The following is a 16,252-nucleotide window of genomic DNA, read 5'->3' as shown; positions in this document are numbered from 1 at the left end:
AATAAAATATAGAACTTAGTATAGTGCAGATAAAAAAAAGTAAAATCAGAACAAAAAATGCAAGGCTGGATGTTTAAGAGAACCCAAACAAATGTACATTATCTTGTTTTAGACCTGGTAATATACTGGAATGTACAACTTCACTAAAACATTAACATCACCATTCAGAAAAATGATTGACAGCACAAAAGATATCTTAAGGAAAAAACTAGGGTTGTCATATTATTAAAAAAAAAATCACAATCACGAGATTAATAAAATAGTCATGATGAATCAGTTTTAATCGCACTGTTAAACAATAATAGAATTCCAATTATAAATATTTTTGGATGTTTTTCTACATTTTCAAACACATTGATTTCAATTATAACACAGAATACAAAGTGTACGGTGCTTACTTTATATTTTGATTACAAATATTTGCACTGTAGAAAAAGATAAGCAAAATAAATAGCATTTTTCAATTCACCTCATACAAGTACTGTAGTGCAATCCCTATCATGAAAGTGCAACTTACAAATGCAGATTTTTTTTTTTTTTTTTTTTTTTTAAAACATAACTGCACTTAAAAACAAAACAATGTAAAACTTTAGAGCCTACAAATCAAAGCTTGAAGGAGCATACGAATGATTAGCACATCTGGCATGTAAATACCTTGCAATGCCAGCTACAACAGTGCCATGCAAACGCCTATTCTCACTTTCAGGTGACATTATAAATAATGTTTTTTCATTTATGGGAAATAATGCTACCTGCTTCTTGTTTGTCTTAGTGATTGGCTGAACAAAAGTAGGACTGAGTGGACTTCTAAGAGGTGAATAGAAAAAACACTTTCTTTTGCTTCTCTTTTTTACAGTGCAAATATTTAATAAAAAAATATAAAGTGAGCACTGTACACTTTGTATTGTGTGTTGTAATTAAAATCAACATATTTGAAAATTTAGAAAAGCATCCAAAAATATTTATAAATAAATGTAAATTGGTATTCTATTTTTGTTTAACAGTGTGATTAATCATAACTATTTTTTTTATCTAGTTAATGCATGTGCTTAACGCAAAACAAATTGTGATTGACAGCCCTAGGAAAAACTATTTCAATCCTGTTTATTTTGTATCTATAATGCTCAACACTACCCATTAATCAAATGTAGTATTGCCCCTTTACTGTGTTCCACTGTCTTCTGCCCAGTTTCAGTAACAGACCAACTACAGTAGAGACCTCCTTCCACAATAATGATCTCAAGTTATTTGATTTCCATTAACTCCTCTTTGAGCTTATTAAGCCAAGTCTCAAAAAAAAAAGTACATCTTTAAAGTGCCAGTAGTACTGACAAGGACTCTCACCAGATTGATGGTGTCAAAGACTTGCACCTCTCCGATGGCCGCACTTCCTGGGTAGGCCAGATAGCAATTGTCATTGTTTATTGACAAGGCGCACAAGCCTATGAAGGATAAGCAAAAAAGGATTAGAGAGGCAGAGGCCAAAACTTACCCATCAGAGGTTTAGTTCTATATTCAGATCAAGTTACAAAATATCAAAATTTAACTCAAAGCTGGTGTTCTCAGAAGGAACTTAAATGGGATGGGGGCTGGACAATCTTGAGGCCAACAGCCACCAATTTAAAAAACTGATCTATCATTTTAAGACTGAAATAGTAATTCGAAAGGGATAGAAACTGATGAAGAGCCAATAATTTCCTGGGTTCACAGTTAGCAATACCTAAAACATTATCCCTACAGATGCATTTTGCAGTGTTGCAATGCAAATTCCGGTGACATCCTGCTCATTATGGTTTTTTCACTGTTCAATTATGATCAGGTCTGACTAATATCCCTAGGAAATTTTTCACCTGATCAGGAAAATAAGGTACTGAAAAAAAAAGTTTCACATAGGATGGCAGAGATTTTTTTTTTAATTTGTGATGGTATGAATTCAAAGAAATTCTCAAAAATTCCCTTCGTGTCATGGTGCAAGTTCAGCACCCATTGAATCTGAATATACTTCAGGGTTTAGCAGCTAACTCCCACTGTCAAGTGGGAATAAAGATTCTATTGAGAGCTCTACACAATTTCCTATAAGAAACAGAGTCGCACACAATGAAAGAGACTTTACATTCCTTGCATTTCTTAAATTAACTGAGCCCCTAGATAGATATTCACCAGCAGGGTTGGGGGGCGTCTCCCTGATTGTATGCAGCACCTTCATGTCTCGTATGTTATGTATGTACAGAGACTCTTCTAGGCATACTATCAGCCTCTAGAGAAAGGGGAGAGGAAAATAAAGACAAAATTAAATATATTAAAAGGAATTTGTACAATTTCTTACAGATTACCACAAGCTGTGTCCAAAACATATTAGGCAATTTTCAAACACAAAGGCAGAAAGTCCTTGCCCAATTCAGTGCTAGTCATTTCTGAGTTGATGGGAAGAATTAACATTAAGCTGAGACAATCTACACCTCTTTATAAGACTGTCCTATACTGAAAACTTATAGGGGCATAGCTCCATCAGCTAAGGGTGTAAAAACCCCATACCCTAACTGACTTAACTATAGCAACATAACCCCTAGCATAGATGCAGCTATGTTGACAGAAGGCGGCTTCCTTCTGATATAGGTACCTAAGGGCTAGTCTACACTACCCACCCGGATCGGCGGGTAGAAATCGCTCTCTCAGGGATCAATTTATTGCATCTCATCTAGACGGATAAAATCGTTCCCCGAATTGACGCGCGTACTCCCACCTTGTCAGGAGGAGTAAGCGCTGTCGACGGGGGAGCCGCTGCGGTCAATTTGCCGCCGTCCTCACAGCAGGGTAAGTCAAATAGGATACGTCGAATTCAGCTACGCTATTTGCGTATCTTAAATCAATTTCTCCCCTCCCCCCCAGTGTAGACCTAGCCTAAATTCAGGGAGTTGGTTGTTCCTACACAGACATAACCCCGCCCCCCGTTGGTGTAGTATGCATCTACACTATGATCTATGCCGGTAGAGTCTCTGTAGCGTAGATATATGCTTATTCTCAGCAATACCCAACAACTGGGTTACTTGCACACCCTGGGATTTAAGGTATATTGTCTAACTAATACAGCCCTCAACCCTACAAAAAGACTCAACAACTTCCACAGTATTTCCCATATAGAAAGCATTAAGTTTAAGGAACTCTTATGTAGTTCTTGAATCAGTTATTGAAAACTGATGTTCTGGGGGATGTTTTATGACAACGTTCATACTCAACAGACTTTCACACAAATGAAGAGGTTAATTGCCTATACCCTTCCAGGGTAGACGCAGGAAAGTTAACATTAGCAGTTTCAAACTATTTTTTGGCACCAGAGGGAAATAGTACTTGGCAGGAGCCATACCCCCAGCCTGTCAAGAGACATTTCTAAATCCAAATATTACTACTTACCTGTCTATTTAGTTTGACAGCCAGGATTGTATTGGAATAGCTGTAGTTGCAAATCTCAGTCCCCTTCTTAAAGTGGCAGACTTTCAGCTTGCGTGGGGCTTTAAGGCTAACTATGGCCACCAAGCTACTGGAGAACAGCCTCTCCACGATGCACACATCTTCTGTGTCGGCTAAGGAGTTACAAAAGGGAAAGGGAAGTAAGAAATTCCATGTTAGAGAAAAAGTACCCTACAGACCACAAAAAGTCTGAAGCCAATCCACAAGAAGTGAGAACAGACTATAATCTTAATTTGCGAACAGAACCCTACACACTGAATTCTGATTTACAAAGCCCCTTCTTCAGATGCCATAGTATTTTACATGTTTGTAAAATGTGAGGGTATTTTTAAAATGGGTTTACTTGTTATTTGTGTAGACATTATTAATAGGATACTGAATGGTTGCATCAAAACCTCATAAAAGGAAAGAATCTTACATTGTGTGATGTATAGTGAAATGAACAGGTGACTGCCAAGATAAATACTAGATAAATTAAGTACCCCTGTGTGTGTGTGAAAAGCTTTATGATGCCAAGTAACCTGGAATTTATGCACACATCTGCATGCAGACAGAAAAACTATCGTACACAAGGCAATTGGTAAATTGGTTGTTCTGAAACTATAAGGGCCACCGGCTCTTCCCATGCCACTTTCATTTTTCTGAGGTCTCACATCTGAAAACTGACCAGGCATGATCTCAAATAGCTGTAAAAACTGACATGAGGACTGAGCATCTGGATAATCCACTGAGCCACAAAGAGCAGTGACTCCTTCTCCCTGCTGGATCAATAGTGGCATTTTCTAGGACAGTTGGCTGTATATATGCATTTAATATTGAAGTGGAAAGAAGAAATGAATCTGTTAAGCACTCTCCTGTTCAGATACTTATCAGATGCCTACAGGAGTTCTAGAGCTGTAAATAAATATCTGCTAAAAGCCTGGTGTTCCATTATAGACTCAGTCAAGATAAGCTCCTTGAGTCTTCCTGCCTTGATCCATTATTGTAAATCTACCATTTCAAAATCAATATTTGGATTAGTGCAATGCTGATGCTTGCCAAACAGGAAAACTGCCTGAGAGAACTATTTCTGAGGGCTTCAGAGGCATCCGTTGGTACAGTCAAGCAATTGATACTCTTCTCATCAGCAAAGCCAAAAGTTGCCTGAAAGACTACCAGTATATTTATCCGTCCAATCTGTCTAGCATATGAACACATCCAATACCCTACACACCTGTTCAGTATGAGTGAGTTTTTAGCTAATTCATCTAGCAATTTTTTTTCAATTTTTACCTGAAATATTTAAAGAGGTCCCGGAGTAAGATGTGCATGCACTCCCTACTACAAGAAAAAGTCTCAATACCAAAGCTGCTGAAGGAAGAGTTTATACCAAGTACTTTTCATTATTAAATGCAACCTTAATAGATGAAGGATCCTTCAGTTTTAATCAAAATTTCAGATTAACAAGAGCATCAGGAGTGGTATTTAACTTGTTAATGGCCTTGTAACAGTTCAAACATGTTTACACAGAAATAAGCTTCCATCCAAAGTATGAGAGAAACATCAAAATAGTTTGTTTAAAGCAGCCTTGTAAAATTCTATTCACCCCCTTTTCTGAGCCAAAGTAGTGGTGTCTGTTTTTTTTTATTAATTATTATTATTATTATTAAAACAGAGGAACAGGTGATTAATTTTTCAACACATGAAGAATTAGCACTTAGTTTTTGTGCCTGGGCTAGTAAGTTTTCACAGTCATGGTTTAAAGCAGTGGATCTCAACCTTCTTGATGTGGTTGACATGGGCAACTTTTGAAAAGAAAAAAAAGTCAGACCAATCATTTATTAATATATAATTTTAATATGTCAGTTTATCACAATTTCAAAAATGATTAAATCTAGAGAGGTAATGATGCATTTAGACTTTAAAATACAGAGGTCACTGCTTAATGTGATCAGTTTGGTGCAAGTAGTAACTGACAGTACAAGTTACAGTCTTCAGATGTACTGCCATGCATTCAGAATGCTTCATAGCAAATACACCATTTTTACAAGAGGAAAGAGGAGGAACAGAAAGAACCTAGCTGCTCAGGATGACTGTTCCCTCCTCCCCTCTCGTGAAAAATGAATCAGCTCCTCCTTCCCCCGCCCTCCCCTGGCAACCCAAGACCTGGAATGAGGGGGGCTGAGAGGTTCCCACCAGACCTGCCACTCCCCCAGGCCTGGAAGCGGGGTTGAAGAACTTTTAGAACACCAGAAGTGTTGTCAGGGGCCAGGATACATGTGGAAGTGTCATCCTGCAGAACTGATGTGGGGCTTAACGGAAAGAGTACAAGTGATCGCGGTCAAGAAGGAAATGACCGGAACTTCTGGCAGACGGCAGATGCAACAACCATTAAGGGGACCACTTCACACATTACCCCACTCTGTGTGCTCTCAAATGGTCAAAAAAACATTAAGAGCTAGGGCAATTCCTTCAGTCTCACAGTAAAGAGCTAAGAGACTGGAGTGAGAATCCTGAACAGATGGTTATCTATATAGAAAGAAAGATTTTGTGATTGGCTTTAATGTAGGTAAGCACTTCAAATACCCAGGGTGAACCTCAGTTCCTAGTCTATATTCCTTTGCACTTCTTCTCACAAGTGATATAATCCCTTCAATGATGCCAAGTCACACAGGCGTGCTACTGAACCTCTAGTCAAATAACTGTCAGGCTATACAGTACAAGATATGTCTGGCTGAACTAGATTAGCAGTATTTTAGATGCACTAGGTTGACGGCTCAGTACTGAAGCAGTTAATCCCATCCACCCTTTTAACCTTTTCTAGTCCTTGTTACTTTCTCTTACCTTAAAAAAATTACAGGCCCAGAACACAAATCAGATACAAAGCACTTTAGCATGATGTTCAAAATTTTTACAAGAAATACAAACTTTGAATCAAATACTGTAAAAACAAATTAGCTAATTACTTTGGGTCACAAAATCTGTTTGATAACATAGGAACAACAGGCAGAACAGTATGTAAATGGCGAAGGGGAGGGGGAGAAGTGTGATGAAAAAAGGCATCCGTAGTAGGATTACAGCATCATCACTACAGTATGTAACATCTAAGACAAGAGTTGGTTAGAACCATCTAGGATTTTAATCATCTGTATTTCTATCGCGTCTTTCATCCAAGAACATCAAAGCACATTACAAGCATTCACGAAGCCTAACATCTCTGGTATTTGGAGGGGTGAACAGAGCTACAGAGGTTGTGACTTACATAAAGTCACAGCACAAGTCTGTGGTGGGAGCCAGACTCCCAGTTCCCCTCCTCTAACCACCAGATGCACTACTCAAGAGGCGAAGTATGTACTTCATTTAGGCTATGTCTACACTATCACTTTTGTTGGTCAGGAGTATGAAAACCCCCCCACACCCCTGTCATAAGTTATAACAACAGAAGCGCTGGTGTGGGCAGCGCTATGTTGGCAGGAGATGCTCTCCTACCGACATAGCTACTGCTGCTCATTGGGGGTGGTTTAATTATGCTGACGAGAGAGCTCTCTCCAGTTGGCAGAGCGGCTACTCGGGAGACCTACAGCTGTGCTAATGAAAGGTCTCTAGTGTAGACATAGCTTTAGTGATCTACTTAAGAGTTTGCACAGTTTAATTCTACAGTAGAAAAATACAAGAGGTACCAATAGAGGATATGAATAGTACAGCATGGACACAACCATTTAGGACCAGAGTCAAAACTGGCTCTAACTTCTACACCAGAGAAACCCTAAAATGCATTTCTGCAGGGTTAAGCTACCCTGTGCATAGGGTGTCACTATGTATAAGTAAAATTAACATTTTGTTAAATCTGTTGCCAAGTCATTAATTATTTTCCCTCCAGTTATTTAGCAAGTAATTATACATACACAATGAAAATATCCTGATTTATTCTTTACTTCTCTATTGCAGGAATTGCATGCTCCGTGGGTGGAGGTCAAGGCAGGCTAGCTCACAGCAGCTCACCAAGCTATCATTTTTTATTTTAAAAAAAGCTGCTAAAGCATGGAGTGCAAGGTAGATCTTTATACTCACAAAGAAAGCTTTCAAAATGTGAACAGAGAATCAACTAATGTAGACAGTCTAAAACAATCCCAAAATGTGCTGAGAAGCACTGTGGTCCACTGAGTAGGCCAGTGTGCTAGGAGTCAGGAGATCTAGTTGCACTGGTTGCCGACTTTGTGATTTCCCCAAGGGTGCTGGAGCTCTGCTCCACCCCAGGCCCTGCACTCACTCCTCCCCTTCCCCCAAACCGCCTCTTCCTGCTCCTGCTCCGCCTCTCCCTCCCCCGCCAGCACCTCCTGCACACCGCTGAACAGCTGATCGTGGCGGGCGGGTGGCACTGGGAGGGAGGGGGACGAGCTGATTGTGGCCCCACCAGCAGGCGGGAGGGCTGGGAAGGAGGGGGAGAAGCTGATCCAGGGGGCTGCCAGTGAGTGTTGAGCACCCACTATGTTTTTTTTCCATGGGTGCTCCATCCCCAGAGCCTATGGATCTAGGTTCTGTGGGAGTTCTGCCAGGGATCGACTATGTGACCTGAGGCATATCTCTGTGCCTCTGTTTCCTGCATCCTTGGTCTGTCTTGTCTATTCAGATTGTGAACTTTTGGGGGAAGTGACTATCTTATTACGCATTTGTACAGAGCCCACCTGTCAAGGCTGGATCCCCACTTTGAACTTTAGGGTACAAATGTAGGGGCCTGCATGAAAACTTCTAAGCTTAACTACCAGCTTAGCTCTGGTTCCGCTGCCACCATTTCCCAATTCTAGATTCCCACCCTGGGAAGCCCTGAGAAAACCTTTCACCAATTCCCTGGTGAACACAGATCCAAACCCCTTGGATCTTAAAACAAGGAGAAATTAACCATCCCCCCTCCTTCCTCCCACCAACTCCTGGTGAACACAGATCCAATCCCCTGGTGAACACGGATCCAATCCAGAACCCATCTCCACTGATGTCTCTAGGTGATACGGGAATAAAAATGAATAAGTATTAACTTTTTGTCTTAATGGTATGTTAACTCTGAACTCTATTGCTAATTTAGATGTTAACATTATCAGCTGACGTCACTGCCTACAGTGCAAGAATGTTCGTGTTATGAAAATCTCTGTCTATAGTCGAGCATGAGTGGTATCTCAAATGAGTCGAGCTTAGAAATGTACCCTTTATTAAAATAGTCAATTCAGCTTCAGTCTGTTGGAATAGGATGGGGGTGAAGAGAAGGGGACAGGAAGGCTGCAGACATTTCATTGGTTTTGGTGAGGAAAGCAGAAGCTATTAAGCAGCAAGACCTTGAAGTATTCTCTTTTTACAACTTGTCCCTGTAACAAAGCAACTGGGATGCAAAACAATGCCATAATTAGCCTTTTTTTTTTTTAATTAAATAGAGTAAAGGCTATGCTAACTGTGGTCACCTGTCCTAATGGCCAGGAAAAATTAAGACCCCATGAGATCTTTTCCACATAAGTCACATCACTTTATGCAGTAACAGATTATGGTGGCCAGAAAACACCCCTTCCTTTGGTGACTTACCAGATTTCACAGTATGCCACCTATGTCTGCAAATATATATATATAAAACCTCTTAGCAGTCCAACTGTTTCTTTCATGTGCATGTGATATTTCACGATAAAATTAACTAAAGCCCCAGCCACGACTTTCAGTCAGCCTTTAGAAAAACAGTGAGACCTGGCTTAATCTGCCAACCACTCTAAAAAAGTCCCCCCCGCGCCCCTCCCCCCAAAAATAGAAAAGGACACTTACTGCATTCATAGATCTGTTCCAGTTTGTCCACAGATGAAAGGGAGAAGAATTTGTAACCTGACTTACTGCCAACAGCTAGGGACCTGCAAAGAGACATCAGATTAGTTCATTAGGAACAGAAACTGAATAGACTGTCAATAGACTAGAAAATAGCACGTTTCAAAACTCTCATTTTGTGATCAGCTCAACAGGAACGATAGTTAAAAAGCTTGACAGAAAAATTAACAGGAGGCACTGAATACTCAGGTTCTCTCAACAAAGAGAAAACCAGATCGTTTCAGCATTTGCCCCAAATGGGAAATCATGTTTCACATTTTTAACAGGGCACACAGCAGCCTAATTTAAGCCTGCAACCTGAAGCAATCACACTAGTGATTTCTTCACCCCATTCTGTACCCCAAACAAAAAGCTTTAATTTAGAGTTAAGGTTGCTTAAGCAATGTAACCCAGTGGAAAAATACATAATTACAACACCACCATTAAAGAGGGCCTGCAAAGGGTTTTTTTTAAAATAAAGCTTGGGCTCATTTTTTGCTTCTTGACAACATACAAGATCTTTTCCTACAAAGTTTCTGCCAGTTTTTCACCTGAGAAGTTATGGAATGTCAATTCTGGTTTGGCTAAAGGACTCTTTGAGAGTCTCCGAGTTGTTAGCTTTCAATATTTCAACATCCGTACCATTCTGTATCTTTAAATACTGGGTTTCTTTCTCCAAAATGCTAGCCACTGATGTTAAACAGATGTTAAGAACGGAACAAAAAGTTTTAAACAATTTGACTTAAGCCCTTCTCCCTCCCTCCGCTCAGTTTGCACTCTTAGCTCATAATGCCATTGCATTAATTTTCCCGAGTCTTCAAGAATAGGACTTGAATTTTTAATATAAAGAAGCCACAGCAGAAAAACCTTTAACGGCTCATCTTTCAGATCTTCTTATACATCATAAAACAGCAAAAGATGACATGCACAATTTGTCTCCCTTTTCAGATCAGTTTTTAAATCACCATTTTACATAAATATCCTACTACTCTTATAGTTCATACATTTCATTAACAATGTGAACATGTGGAAATTCAGTTTGTACATTCCAGCAACCTGAACTCTGACCCACAAGCCATACAAACTCTTTCAACAGATTTATCACCAAGGCTTGAAAAAGTCACTCAACTATAAACCCGAAGACTAAAGCCTATTAGCCAAGGTGAACAATACCTGTGTCACCATCACTCTAAGCTTGCAGGCCCTTGAAATTTAAATGAATACAGTACACTATATTTAATTGTAAAACATTAACAATTAACTTTCTCATTGATATTCTTTTAAAGGCAACTTACTATGTCTCTTGGGGCTTGTCTACACTGCCCGCCGGATTGGCGGGCACCGATGGATACAGCGGGGGTCGATTTATTGCGTCTAGCATAGACACCGCGGTAAGTAGATCTAAGTACATCAACTTCAGCTATGCTATTCACGTAGCTGAAGTTGCGTATCTTAGATCGACCCCAGGCGGTAGTGTAGACAAGCCCTTGCTCTCGTTATGCTTTCCTTTCCTGACTTCAAAAGTGAGCTGTATTTAAGTTACAAGGGTTCCAAAAAAAGTTAGACTTCAGCCCTGAAGTTTCAATAGGAGCCATTTTTAATTCCTCTGAGCTCTCAAACTATTAAACAAATTTAAATCCATCTTCCTAGAAATTTAAACTTGCAGTGTAAGTGATGTAATTTCAGTTAAGAAAACATGCTTTCCTACTTTAAAGGATTTTAACAAAACCAAAAAAATGCAACTGCCAAAAAACTGTCACTACCAACACCTTTAACAGTTTTGTATTTAAGATGTCTGGGAGAGGCAGCAATAGTAACTCTCTTCAGAATCAATAACATTCTTATTAAGTGAGATACCTTTAATACAGATACGAGGAGAGTATAAAAAGTTTAATTTCTTTTTGTTGCTATTGTTCTATGAAAACACCCACAAAACACACTAAATTTACTTTTGACAACATTGAAAACATGTTGGCCAAAGAGCAGATTGCATCCAATAAATGTATGGGATTTCTTTAACCTTTATAAGGATGGGTCCAGTGAATGTTTATCTGGATTCCATGAAAGCATCTAAGATTGTAAATCAGGAATGCAATGAGTTCAATTCTTCAGCTGTGTCAGACACCAAGAATTTCCCTTAAACTAGAGAGACAGGATACAGTCATTTGATATAGAAAGGCAATACAAATCTCACTTCATGAAAGCACACAAACATGTAACTGGCTTCAAATAAATGGAGTCACGAAGCAGAGTTACAAGGACCCAGTATGATTTCCCTCATGGGCAGTTTGTTGCTTCCTAGTAACAAGTTTATAGAGAAGTATCTCATATTTCGTATGCAACACCTCATAACTTTCTGTATTATATTTATACATCTTAAATGGGCACTATAGCAGATGGTTGTATCACCATTCCATTGACAGGTCCACACACACCAGAAAAGGTAGTTCTAGTTTGTTGTCATCTGGATTACCTGTCGCTCCTGCTCCCTTTAAAAAAAAAAAGGCTTTAAATGCTAAGGAAGCAGGATGGATAAAAATCAATGATTTAAAAAAAAAAAAATGGATTTTTTTGATAAAATGCTTTTTGAAGAAAAAACCCATCTAAAGATAAAGATACATTATAGCTCAGATATCTCGTCATGGAATAGGGATTATAAATTCTAATTCTATAGTATGAGGCAATATATTCATGTAATGTTTAAGAAAAAAGTTTTGTAAATGAGGCCTGGTCTACACTTGGGGCGGGGGGGGAGGGGGGGGTTTCGATGTAAGATATACAACTTCAGCTACGGAAATACCATAGCTGAAGTCGAGGTATCTTATTCCGATTTACCTCCCGTCCTCACGGCGCAGGATCAATGGCCGCGGTTCCCCCATCGACTCCGCTTCCATCGTTCACTCCGGTGGAGTTCCGAAGTCAACGGGGAGCGTGTTCAGGGATCGATATATCGATCCCCCGATAAATCGATTGCTACCCGCCGATACAGTGGGTTGTCTGGATGTACCCTGAGTTTCAATAGTTCATGGATTAGCGACCCAATTTTATGGGGTTCCAGGGGCTTCTGTATAGATTATTTAGGTTAATCTTTCTATCTAACAAATATGACTCAGTGCTCAGTCTAGAAGATTCCATCAGAAATGCTTAGTTTTGCAGTTCACAAACTGTGGGTTTGTGTCTCCAGAGATAACATGCTTGTTAACAGCAATTTTTTTAAAATAAATAAATATAGAGGCAAGAAATAACAGACCTCAACCCTATTGTCCCTCTGCAAATTTGTGTACACAGTCAATCCCTTACCTCTCTCTAAAAGTGCAAAGTTTCAAAAAGTTCAATGAATAGAAGGTTGTTGGGGGTGGAATAGATCTGGACAAGGAGAAGTCTGGAGATAAATGTGAGACGGGAGGGACAGACAGTAGAAACAAAAGTGAAACTGAGAAGCATATTCCAGAAGTCTTTCTGAGTGTAGCCTTCATTGATTTGAGATCTACCAGACCACCCTCTCACTAGCAGGGAAAACCTATAACGGCAGCAGGCCGTAAAAGAGACCCAGTTTGGGAATAAGAACCATTCAAGAAATATATGTTTGCTAATGATGTTTTAAAGAAAGTCACAACAGTGAACTGGTGGAAGTCACTTAAGCACTTGGATTCAGAGACTGTTGAAGTGATAATCTCACTTTTAACAGCAGTAGCTTCTTCTGCCTGTGTAGAAATAATATTTTCTTCCTTTAGACTAATTCATTCCAAATTGAGAAATTATTTGGGGACCCGAAACAGCAGGAAAGCTTGTTTTTCTTTTCCAGATTATCAACAAACAGGAAAATGAATGAAGACGACTGAGTTAGCTGCAGAAGCCGATATTTTAAATTTCTCATGTTGACCTCACTGAAATAGTCAATTTAATTTTTTTTTAATATTTCATTTAACTATTTTAGTTAAACAATTTTAACAAAAACAAACCTGATTTTAAAAACTTGAATATTCAACTAAATTCAAAAATTCATATGCTTGTTTTGTTAAAATATTATGTTTGCTGTTGAAGAAAAAAATCCAGAATATAACACATTGTTGTTTTAGTTAAATAAAACAATTTAAATGGCTATCTGGTGATGTTCTCCTCCTAGCATGGCAAGAAAATCCTCCAAATACTATTGATTAACCTGTTGAATTGGAGATAGTTCACCTCCCAATGACTTCATAAATATCTGCTTCAATTACTTTTGGTAAATGAAATAACCAAACAATCATTCATTTTCTGATATAGCTGTAAAACTAATCTGAAAAGTTTTCAAAATAAATCACTTTACACACTATACATTTTACTTTCTAAAAAAAAGAAACCTATCTCTGAGTTGTGAAGAATATGTATTAAGATTATAACGACCAACAAGAATACACTTTTATGTAGAAATCCATGATTAAATCAAGTCTTCCGGAGTAGTGATTTAAATCAAATCCACCCTGTAAGGAAGTAGACCAAAAAAAAAAAAAAAAAAAAACAATGACCCACCTTCCCAAACTGACACATTTCAAGGACGTCATGGTTAAGGGAGCTCAACTGAAATTTGTGGGTAGGCAACATACTGAGTGGTAAAATTGTTAGAACAAAAAACAAACAAAAACAAAAGTCAGAGCCAGAAGAAGGAAACCATAGAGCTGTCCTCCCATCACCAGGTGGGGGCCTGGAGCAGAAAACTGTCTTATTGTATCTTTCTGGGTCCACAGTTTGCAGGAAAAGTCACTAAAGGCTTGTCTACATGGGAAAGTTTCACGAGTAAGTCTGGTATAACTCCCTGTGTGGATGCTCTGGGTACATCTACACAGCAAAAAACCACTCAAGGCAGCGAGTCTCGGAGCCTGGGTCAACTGACTCAGGCTCAAGCTACGGGGCTAAACATAGCAGTGTAGCTGTCTGGGCTTGGGCTGGAGACTGAGCTCTAAATCCTGGTAAAGGAAGAAGGATCTTCGAACCTGGTCTCCAACCTGAATTTCTGCACTGCTATTTTTATCCCCACAGTGCAAGCCAAATCAGCTGACCTGGACTCTGAGACTCGCTGCCACAGGGGATGTGTTGTTTTTTTGCAATGTAGGCATACCCTCTTATTCAGGAATATGAATGACTTTTTCAGCTTAGCTTAAACCACTTCCAAAGTGATGAAACAAAGAATAAGGCGCTCGTGTACTGGAATAAGAATGTCTGCACAAGGAATTTCAGTGGTATAATTCTACTGGTTTAAATTCACACCCTGCCTCATACTGGTATAACTTCCCCAGGTAGACAAGCCCTCAAACACCAGAAATCTCTGTCTAAATGATCCCATCCCATGGTGAAGACTAATCATTTTGCCAAGCAAAGAGTAGGATTCCCCCAATTTCCGAATAAAATAATGTAACTATGTGGAAGGGTATAGGATCAATAATCCATTATGCTGGTGCTCACATGAGCAGCAGCTGCCAAAAAGAGGGTACAGGAGAGCGGGAATTTAGTTTATGGTTTAAGCGTTATGTCCCTTCATTATTGCCAATATTCCCAAGTTAGTGTGAAATTGAGAGGTTTTTTAAAGCAGTTATTGATTTTAATATGTTAAAATTCTCTTACACATTATGCTTCATGTTGTAGGTGTTTTTCATATATCCTAACTTGGTATAAGTGTCCTCCATTAGAATTTCTTCACATATATTCTATTTTTTCAAGTTATTAATAATAAATTATGTACATACTGTACACTAGTCTACTCCGTAATTTGCACACATACAGCACTCTCTCCTCACTTCTCAAAGACAATTGTATAGTATGAGCAAAGAGTTCATTACTTTTACAAAATGCAGCTTTTTTACTAGTGTACTATGTATGCTCATAAATTACTACAATTACATTTGTCAAAGGAACAGAGTACATTTTGTGATGCAGCATCCTTTCCTTCCTCATTTTCTCGCTAATTTCAAGATTGTCATTCACAACAGGTGCCCCATCCTCAGTGATAATTACTTTTAATTATTTCTGGGTGTATATATATTGTATAGGTCAGTGGTTTTCAAACTAGGGCCGCCGCTTGTTCAGGGAAAGCCCCTGGCAGGCCGGGCCAGTTTGTTTATCTGTCATGTGCACAGGTTCGGCCAATCGTGGCTCCCACTGGCTGCGGTTTGTCGCTCGAGGCCAATGGGGGCTGCAGGAAGTGGTGTGGGCCGAGGGACATGCTGGCCACCCTTCCTGCAGCCCCCATTGGCCTGGAGCGGCGAACAGTGGGAGCCATGATCGGCCGGACCTGTGGACGTGGCAGGTAAACAAACCGGCCCGGCCCACCAGGGGCTTTCCCTGAACAAGCGGCAGCCCTAGTTTGAGAACTACTGTCATAGGTGATCAGCAAAGGGCTAAGCAATTGACTTGTGTCCTCTCTTGCTTCTACACTACAAATAAGGAAGGCCTTAAAGAGTTCTCTTTGGGCTCTTTTTTTTATAAATATGTTCTCTTCCTTGCTTTTTTACATTAGAAATTCAGGTCCTGTCTAGCTCAGAAGACATTATCCCAGGGTAAATTTTCCCCCAAAGTCTAACCAGTTGCAGCATAGAAAAGGTTCCAGCAGCCAGAACTATATGTTAATAACTTGTTTAGTTAAATACTACTAAATACTTGTTTCCTAATACTACAGCCTGATCTACACTAGTGCCCCGATCAGTTTTAAAACCAGTTTGAATTTCTGGAAGAGAATTCCTTAATATAGACAAGGCTTATGATGAAAGAAGAACTAGTGAAATGACATCCAAAGAAAGAGTCAAGAAATGAAAGTTTGTCAATTGAGGAAAGATTTTTAGTCATAACTGTTTTAAAACAAATTAACACCAGTTTAGCTTTAGTGACCAATAAGCATTTTACAGAGATATCTGATAAATAGTCAAGACCATCACCCTTTAATTAAGATGAGAGTTTATGATACACGGACTCCAAGACATTTGATAGATCCTGCAGC

The 16,252-nt window shown here is 39.2% G+C and overlaps 1 protein-coding gene across 3 annotated transcripts in view; it reads right to left on the bottom strand.

Moving 5' to 3' along the window:
- Positions 1-16,252, bottom strand: part of WIPI2 (WD repeat domain, phosphoinositide interacting 2) — a 40,246-nt gene that overhangs the window by 18,605 nt on the left and 5,389 nt on the right. For 2 of the 3 annotated variants that reach the window (XR_006175133.2, XM_005289079.5), the window contains exons 2-5: positions 9,247-9,329; positions 3,412-3,581; positions 2,161-2,257; positions 1,345-1,442 (exon numbers count right to left, since the gene is read on the bottom strand). Coding sequence is in view for 2 of the 3 variants with exons in the window: in XM_005289079.5 (XP_005289136.1) it covers positions 1,345-1,442; positions 2,161-2,257; positions 3,412-3,581; positions 9,247-9,329 (448 nt within the window). In the remaining variant the exon portion in view is untranslated. Of the gene's footprint in view, positions 1-1,344; positions 1,443-2,160; positions 2,258-3,411; positions 3,582-9,246; positions 9,330-11,302; positions 11,425-16,252 lie in introns of those variants that run through there. The other variant, XM_065560151.1, reaches the window with a different exon arrangement.

This window comes from Chrysemys picta, chromosome 10 (genome assembly GCF_011386835.1).
Source record: "Chrysemys picta bellii isolate R12L10 chromosome 10, ASM1138683v2, whole genome shotgun sequence".
Classification (NCBI taxonomy): domain Eukaryota; kingdom Metazoa; phylum Chordata; order Testudines; family Emydidae; genus Chrysemys; species Chrysemys picta.
Note: the sequence above shows the minus strand (reverse complement) of the source record. Positions and strands in the feature narration are given on the sequence as shown.